This window comes from Peromyscus californicus, unplaced genomic scaffold (assembly GCF_007827085.1).
Source record: "Peromyscus californicus insignis strain IS unplaced genomic scaffold, ASM782708v3 Scaffold_20__1_contigs__length_68692818, whole genome shotgun sequence".
Lineage (NCBI taxonomy): Eukaryota > Metazoa > Chordata > Mammalia > Rodentia > Cricetidae > Peromyscus > Peromyscus californicus.
The window spans coordinates 43,357,039-43,365,361 of record NW_026294503.1 but is presented as its reverse complement, the minus strand read 5'-3'; the positions used below and the strand labels follow the sequence as shown (position 1 = coordinate 43,365,361).

At 57.2% G+C, this 8,323-nt stretch overlaps 1 protein-coding gene across 1 annotated transcript; it reads left to right on the top strand.

The window, feature by feature from the left end:
• The first annotated feature begins 786 nt into the window (after nt 1–786).
• C1qtnf6 (C1q and TNF related 6) lies at nt 787–7,589 on the top strand. The gene is made up of 3 exons (XM_052747473.1): nt 787–1,043; nt 3,148–3,397; nt 5,490–7,589. The coding sequence occupies exons 2-3, from the start codon at nt 3,154–3,156 to the stop codon at nt 6,032–6,034; spliced, it is 789 nt and encodes a 262-aa protein (XP_052603433.1). The 5' UTR covers nt 787–1,043; nt 3,148–3,153; the 3' UTR covers nt 6,035–7,589.
• Nucleotides 7,590–8,323: the final 734 nt, after the last annotated feature.

Genomic DNA, 8,323 nt, shown 5'->3' with positions numbered 1-8,323 from the left:
CTTGCTTCCTCTCCCTGGGCTGGAAAGAGGCTTGGGAGAAACAGTGGGTCTAAATACTTCGAGAGAGTGAAGCCTAGCTCAATCAGGAGATACTCAGTAAAACTAAAATGGGAAGGTAGCCAAGGGTGAGGGACATTTGACATCAGATCCACAGGGTCTCTGGTCCCAGGAAGCCAGGGCTAGGAGCCATGTCTGTGGCCCTTGCTAAAAAATATCCCCTAGCCTGCCGCGGAGGAAACTGAGGCAAGACCCGGGGCACACAGGCTGCTCCCCCATGAACTTCTTGGAGGTTACCTCTTTGAGGGAGCTAGCTGGCTTTAGGAGACAAGAGATTGAATTAATAAAGGCAGGATTCCAGGTGGAGGAGCGGGGGATGAGCCACGCTTGGTCTAGCACTTATGTGCTTGGAGGCAGGATCCCAGACCACCTAGGGTAGGAGGGGCAGTGCTTGGCCATGTTGTTGGCTACTGGGTGTTAGGACAACCAGGGTTTATGCCTATGGAGGATGGGTACCAGTGCCCTCACGCCACCCTGTCTCTGTAGCTCTTGGCAGATGGCTCTTGGGCTCCGACTAGACCCGGGCTGTGGGAGTTCCCAGCGCTGCCTCCCTTTTCCTGAGCAATGGAGAGCCCTGCCCCTCCACCCCCCCCCCCCCCCACCCCGCTCTCGCTGCCTCTGATTTCCACACCAAGTATTTCTAAGTCCTTGACCCTCTTCCGTCCCTCTAAACTCTCAGGGCCTTTGACTCAAACAGGGTACCATGGCTGGGGCTGGGCCACAGATGCCCAAGGAAGTTTAAAGATCCAAACGTCTCCCAGCATCTCTGAGGGGCAGAGCCCCAGGCTGGAGGGGCGGGAGCAGGAGGTAGGGAATGGGAAGCCAGCTCAGCGTGCTCCCTCCTCCCTCCCTCCGTCCCTCCGCCCTCCCAGCTCAGTCGTAGGCCTTGGGGGTCGGGCCAGCAACAAGCTATTATCACAGACATGGGCCAAGGAGCCAGAGGCCGCCCGGGGTCTGTGAGTTGAGCTTGAGGCTGCAGGACCAGGGTGAGTGGCTGGAGGCCTCTCTGCTTCTGTCTGGGCTGGGGGCTGGAGTCAGAGTCTGGGGTTCCTGTGTTCCCCTCTTTCTGGCGGGCACATAGCTCTTTCCCTCTGGCCTAGCCAGCTCCTTGAGGATCTCTTCGTCTCTTCCACCCTACACTTCTGGCTACTCTGCACCGCTCCTGGCTTTTATCTGCCCGCTACAGTGACTCCCCCTCCCCTAGCCACTTAGCCCAGCCTGCCCACCTGGATGATGACAGTGATCGGGTCTCCACCACCCCCAAGAGTCTCTGGCTTTTTAGCAGAGGTGGTGGGGGACCCTCAAGACTACTCTAGGGTTGGTGTGATCCCCCCACACTTAGTCCTACCTGCCCCCTCCCAGGAGCCAGCCAGGGATCCTAGCTGTGGTTAGGGCCGCTTCCAGCCTCTTCCAGGGAGACAGCCCTGCTTCCTGCTTCCTGTCCTTAAGCCTCCCCCCTCCCCCTTTTCTGTGTCTGAGCCTTTGACTCCCCAGGGGCCAGACCAATAGGAAACAGAAATGTCTCCAAACCATGCTGACCCTCTGGGGAGACGTACTGTGCCTTGTCAAGCCATAGACACCAGGATGAGGTCTCTACCAGGCGGAGGAAGGACTCTTTGAAGTACATGACAAGCTAGGCAGCTTCACTGCCTGTTAAATCATCCGTGTAACCTGGCAAGGAAGACATGTTGGCATCTTGTGTGAACGGGGGTGGGGGGTGGGGGGGTGGGGGTGGTGGAAGCAGGAAGACCAGAAGGGCTAAGCCACAAGCCTAGGTCACACCGGTTTGTGTTATTCAGATGGCCCCACAGGGTGGGACACATCTCTGGCCAGAATAAAGCGGGGGTGGGGGTGGGGGGTCGCTGCAACCTGGAGCTGAGGAAACAGGGGTGACTGGTCTCTGACGGGTTTGTCTGCCTGGTGGAGCAGAACCAGCAAGACCCAGCAGTGTGGACAGGATCATTCCAGACCCGGGATGTCTCTGGAGATGCCTCCTGTCATCACCCTGGCCCCTGGGGAGATGACCCAAGAGCGCTGCCCCTTTAACACTTAGCCCCTCTTCGTAGCCTTTCTAGAAGTAATCATTTTACCTTCTCAGCCCGTATTAACCACAGAAAAATATTTTTAAATTGTACTGCATGTTAAGGAGGCACAAAAAGGAAATAAACAAAGAGACGCCAGAGGTGTAAAAACCAGTCTGGTTTCAATAGCTGTTTCTGATCTGTGATAATCGGGTGGCGCCAGGCCCCGAGCATGTCACCACCTCAAAGGCCCGCTGCGGGCTTCCTGCCCACCCGTCCAGGTTCCTTCTCTAGTGTCCGGCCTACTTCCGGCTCCACTCTGAAAACTCTGGACCCCTTCATGTTCCAGGCCCAAGATGGAACCTCACTAATTCTGATCCCTCTGAACTGCCAGGGCTTTTGGCCCTCCCCTCCCCCAATTTCAATTTACCACCTTAGTGGCCGATTGGTAGGCCTGTCATGATTGACACGACCATCTCCCAATGGGTAAAGGGGGGTTGTTGAGGATACAAAGATACCAGGAGGGTGAGCCCTGTTAAGCTGCGTATCCTCAACCTTGTGTCATTCCAAAGGGGACATCTGGTTTCCTGACTTGTTCTTCAAGAGGGGGACCTCCCGCTTCTGCACAGAAGAGGCCTGTGGGGTCCAATACCTTGGTCCTCAGGGACCCCAGTTCCTGCCTATGGAGCCTGTAGGTGGTGGTGGGAGCCATGGCCTTTAGAGATGAGGGAGCCAAAGAAACACTCTCCATCTCCTTGGTTAGCCCCGTGGACATCTGGCATCTTCTTGGGTGGCTCAGGAAAGATCTGGGAGCCTGGTGTGTGCCATCTGAGGGTCTCCACAGGGGTTTCATTCCCAGGCCATGTGGCAGTGGCCACAATAGACAGGAGGCTCAGTGGCTGGTCTAGTGCCCTCAGACTCGCTTCCCAGGTGGCCCCAGACTTGCCTGGTACAGGGGTCCTACCCGCTCCCCTTAGTAACACTGGGTCTGCCCTGGCTACCGGAGATAGTGTTGTCCCTGAGTGTTGACATGCCAGATATGCTGAGTCGAATGTGTCTCTCCGTCCAGGTCATCATGGGAACAGACAGCCTGGGTTCCCTCTGGGCGGTACTCCTGCTTCCTCTGGTGTTTGGAGTCCTCACAGAGGAGCCCACCTTTCAGGAATCTGTGGCCCCCCATCTCACCAAAGGCTGTCAACGATGCTGTGACCCCGAGGAACCACTGTCCTCTGCTGACACTGTCCGTGCCCCTGTTTCCCCCTCCTTCCGCTATGTCTTGCCCGAGGTCAGGCCCTACATCAATATTACCATCCTGAAGGGTGAGTTATCACACTGGGCAGGTCGTGGGCAGAATTGGTATGGGATAGGGAGGGAGGGAAAGAGGGAGGGACAGAAGAAAGCAGGACAGGCCTTGCCTAGGCCCTGCCTGCCTTCGGTCTACATACACATAGCACCTGGAATGTGCAAGGACCGTTCTGAGTTCAGGGTGAATGAAGAGGTGGTGGGCAGATGCTGTGCAATGAACAGACTCCCCAAGCTGATGAAGCAGGTAGTGAGAAAGGCCCTGGGGTCCAAAATGTGGGCAGAGGGTGTTGAAGTGTGGGGCACAGGCAGCAGAGCGGGCATGGCAGGTCCACTGGGCTCCTGGGAAGGGGAAGGGCAAGCCTACGCTCACAGGGCAAGGGGCTTCTCAGTAGGGGTGTGAAAGGAGATGGCATGGAAAGATGTGGGCCCAGGGGTCACCAGCCACCACCAGGATATAAGTTTCTCTCCACGGGAAAAGGGGGGTTGAGCAGAGAGAGGACCGGGCCGCCATAAGTGTCATGTGGGGCACATGGCAGGGACAGAAGTGGAAGTTCAAAGTCCTGGGGGAGCTCTATGGCTGGAGGTGGGGGTACTGGAGGTGGGGTGCTGGAGGTGGGGGTGCTCTATGGCTGGAGGTGGGGTGCTGGAGGTGGGGTGCTGGAGGTGGGGTGCTGGAGGTGGGGTGCTGGAGGTGGGGTGCTGGAGGTGGGGTGCTTGAGGTGGGGTTCTGGAGGTGGGGTGCTGGAGGTGGGGGTGGCAGCTCCCTAATATATAGCCTCAGATGTAAGGGACTTAGTTCCACCACAGTGATGGGACCCATGACTGCCATGGCCACACCACTGATGTCCACCATTGCTCACCATGCCCCCACCCAATGTGAGGAGATGATTGTGGGTCATTCCTCCCACCGTGTAGATAGGGAAGTTTAGTGTCCAACAGGGACTCTCCTGGAGTCACTTCGATATCAGGGACAGAGCAGGGCACTCCCCTCTGACTCCTGCTCATTTTAATTGCCTGGGGGAGGTCACTTCCTGGGCTCCCTGCCTCATAGCCACACTCGGTTCAACTTCAGGCAGCTTAGCCTCTGGAGGTGGAGGAGCCCCGGGCCCGGTGACCCTTTGCTGTGGCTGCCCATCTGAAGCCCTGTGTTGCCCTTGGGCAGGCTTCCAGAAGTGGACAGTTCTGTGTAGCACCAGGCTGCCTGGGTAGCATCTGAAGCCCTATGTCTAAGCCTTGTGGGTCAGGCTGGCCTCTTTCTAGACTTCTTGCTGGCTTATGTGTTGAAGGAAAACAGTCCCTCCTCAGAGCCACCTTGGCCTCACGCTGGGTAGAGCAGGTGCTCAAATGCTCTGTACTCAGTGAGGTGCTTTTGCTGGGAGGTGGCATCTGTGGAGCCAGCCCACAGCCGCGAACACCCCCCACTCCATGTTCCTTTGGTCTGCCTTCAAGGACCTGTGCCTTTCTTTCCCTCTCTACCCTCGACTGATTTCACCACCACCCTGGTCAAGGGGCCTCACCAGGAAAATATGCAGTCAGGTCTCTTCAGTACACGCCAGGCGTTTTGGGGTGGGGGTGGGGTGTCTTGTCTATGCTCAGATTCAGCCTGGAGCCAGGGCTGGAAAAAAGAGACTGGGTCACCATTGCCCGGGAGGGTGGAGATGGTCTGGGCCATGCTGAGTGGATGTCCCGCCCTCTCTCTGCCGAGTGAGGACTCATGTGCACCTGCGAAGTGGGTATTGCCCTTTTAAGGTGCACCCCAGACACCCAAGACCCCCAAATCTGCAGGCCACGGCAAAGGCAGTTTTCTTCTCTAACTGGAGGTGTAAAGCGTGTCTTACCTTGCCCGACCTCCCCCCTGGCCTCAGCAGAGCAGCCTCCTGGAAACCTGTCATGTCTCCCTTGCCAGGAGGGGACCCAGGCTGAGCTGGACAGAACACAGTCTGGGTCTTAGGAGACGTTTGCGGTGATAAATGCTGGGCGTGTAGTAGGCGCCCAGGAAACACCAGCTTCATTTCTGGACCCAGGCTAAAGCAGCGGCTTCCAAAAATGAGTGCTTAGCATAGGCCAGGATGCCTGCCCTAACCTCTCCCCTTCATGTCCTCACAGGTGACAAAGGGGACAGAGGTCCTTCCGGAGCACCAGGGAAGCCAGGCAAGGATGGTCCCCGAGGGGACCGCGGCTCTCAGGGCGTCAAAGGTGACAAGGGGCAGGCAGGCAGCCCTGGCAGCCCCTGCCAGATGCACTACTCGGCCTTCTCTGTGGGTCGCAAGACAGCCTTACACAGCAGTGAGGACTTCCTCCCTCTGCGGTTCGACAGGGTCTTCGTGAACACAGACGGCCACTTCGACATGACCACCGGCCGCTTCGCGGCCCCCCGGCGCGGCCTCTACTTCTTCAGCCTCAACGTGCACAGCTGGAACTACAAGGAGACCTACGTGCACATCGTCCACAACGAGCAGGCGGCCGTGATCCTCTACGCGCAGCCCAGCGAGCGCAGCATCATGCAGAGCCAGAGTGTGATGTTGCCGCTGGAGCCTGGCGACCACGTGTGGGTGCGGCTCTTCAAGCGGGAGCGGGAGAACGCCATCTACAGCGATGACGTGGACACCTACATCACCTTCAGCGGCCACCTGATCAAGGCAGAGGACTGAGCTTCCCTGGCTGGTTTCGCAGCTGGGCAGCTTGGGCGAGGGCTGGTGGCTAGGGCGGGTCCTGTAGGTAGGTTCCCCGGGACTGGATCTGCCGCTCTTCATGGCTTAGGATTGTCACTTGCAGTCTGTCTCCATCCCCTCCCCGCTTGGCTTCATTTTCAGAGACTTTTGGGCTTACGTATTCCAGAACGTCCTCAGCCTCTAGGGAGGCTTTCCTCACACATCACTGTGCTGTTCACCCCTGGGGGACTTTGTTGTATGGTAGATTCTGGCTTGGCATTTGGGGGTGTGCCCAGGAGTCTGCATTTCTAGCAATTTCCTCAGTAATGCTAATGCTATTGGTCTATGGACCACACTTGAGGAGTTGGGCTCTCTAGAATGTTCCCAGAATTCTAGGGGTTTCCTAAACATTCTGGAATTGCCCCCCCCAAACTCCAGTATTCTTCCTGTATCCTCAGGTTTTCTCCTCACCCTGGGCCTACCCCCATACTGCTCTTTCCACCCCTCCCCCACGCGCCTTTCTAGCCACTGCTCACTTACGCATCATTCATCAAATGCTGAACGCTCACTTGGTCCCAGGGCTGAGGAAAACCTAGACTAATCAGACCTAGGTCCTGTCTCTCCCCTGGTGAATGCCCAGTAGCCTGGACAGGGGTTGGAGTATGCCCAAGTGGGTCCAAAGTCTTGAGCGCACGTACTGGGTGCTCCTCTAGACTAGGTGCTCCTCTAGACTGGGTGCTTAGGCACTGTGGGCCATTCTTCACTGCTCCGTGGTGGCACAGGGTGCTGGAGGTGGGCGTGATGTTCCTTTCCCATTCTCTACCTTCTTGCCCGGTGCCCAGCATTAAAGCAAACCGTAGGTATAGCCTTGGCTGGGAAGAGACCCAGGGATTTGGAGGCACCTGGGGTAAAAGGCTCCTGGAAGTGAATTGGAGCCCATTCTCCCTGACCTTTGAAGACTCCTCCTACCTTCTTTTTCTCATTCCCCAGGACATTAGCCAAGGTCAGGCCACGCACTAGGTGCTCTCTGACCCTCCTGGACCCTCAAAAGCCCAGTGTCACACAGGGCTTACGAAGGTGCTAAGGACACCCGGGAGGTGGCTCCCATTTCACGGCTTCACCTGCCTGGATTACCCTTGCAGACATCACGGCGGTGAGCCAGGCAGGACAGAGGTGGCAGGTTTCAGCCCAAAGCAGGTCTAGGGACTGAAGCCGGTGACATTCAGGTTATCTGGGGGCCCTTTCTGAGCCACGCTGCCAAGACAGGCCCTGGGGAAGGTCATGGAGAAGCAGGGACACCGAGAGCCCCATGCCTTTCCCAGCGTGCACGGCCCGGTGGCCCTCCAACCTTCCCTCTTCCACTGCAAGGCTGCCCAAGCTTCTCAGGGGAAGGTGGCCTCCGTCCATTGGTGCTTCTGCAGACCCAGGGCAGGGCTGGCCCTGGGCGGGCATCTCTGGTGCTTACAGCCAAGGGAGCCATGGCAGGGTGACAGAGGCAAGGCCTGCCATGTGCTGTGAAGGCTGATTCCACAAAACCACCCTCAGCCCGACTGTCCTTGCCGGCTTGGCCAGTGTGAATAAAAATACTGGATTCTCTTGGCAAGTCAGCCTGGTGCTTTTTGCTCTCTGCCCTTCTTCTGCCTTGGGAGGTAGCCAGTCTGGCCCTGGTGGGGGCAGATATAGGGTTCCACAGAAACAAAGCCTTGCCTGTGTGTTCTCTGCCTGCAAAGAAATCAGCTCTAGCCAGTTGCTCACACAGCCGGGGTCCTGGAGTTGGAACCCGCTGAGAATCAGCTGGGATCCCGGTAAGTCCCCACATCTCTGAGCCTCAACATCACTGCCTGCAAAGTGGAGGTAACAATGGCTTACCTCACAGGTGGCTTCAGGATTAGAGGGCATGTTGCCTGGCAGGTGCCATGTTCCTTCTCGGACAACGTCTGTTGGTCATCTGCAGTGTGGCTCCCTGTAGCAGAAGCACAATGATTATTTCCTTAGAGACCATCCCCGAAACTCATGTTCCAGCCGGGAACTCCCAAGGGCCACACCAATTTATTAGCTACTGTCTTGTTACGGGGACAAAAGCAACCCAGGAAGGAAGGGTTCATTGTGGCTTGAGGGTACAGTCTACCGTGGCATGGATGACATGACAGCCAGAGTGTGAGGCAGCTGGTCCCATTGCAACTGCAGTCAGGAAGCAGAGAGAGACAGGGCCTGGTGCTCAGCTTGCACTCTTCCTTATAGTCAGTCCCGGTCCCCAACCACAGAATAATGCCACCCACAGGTAAGGGA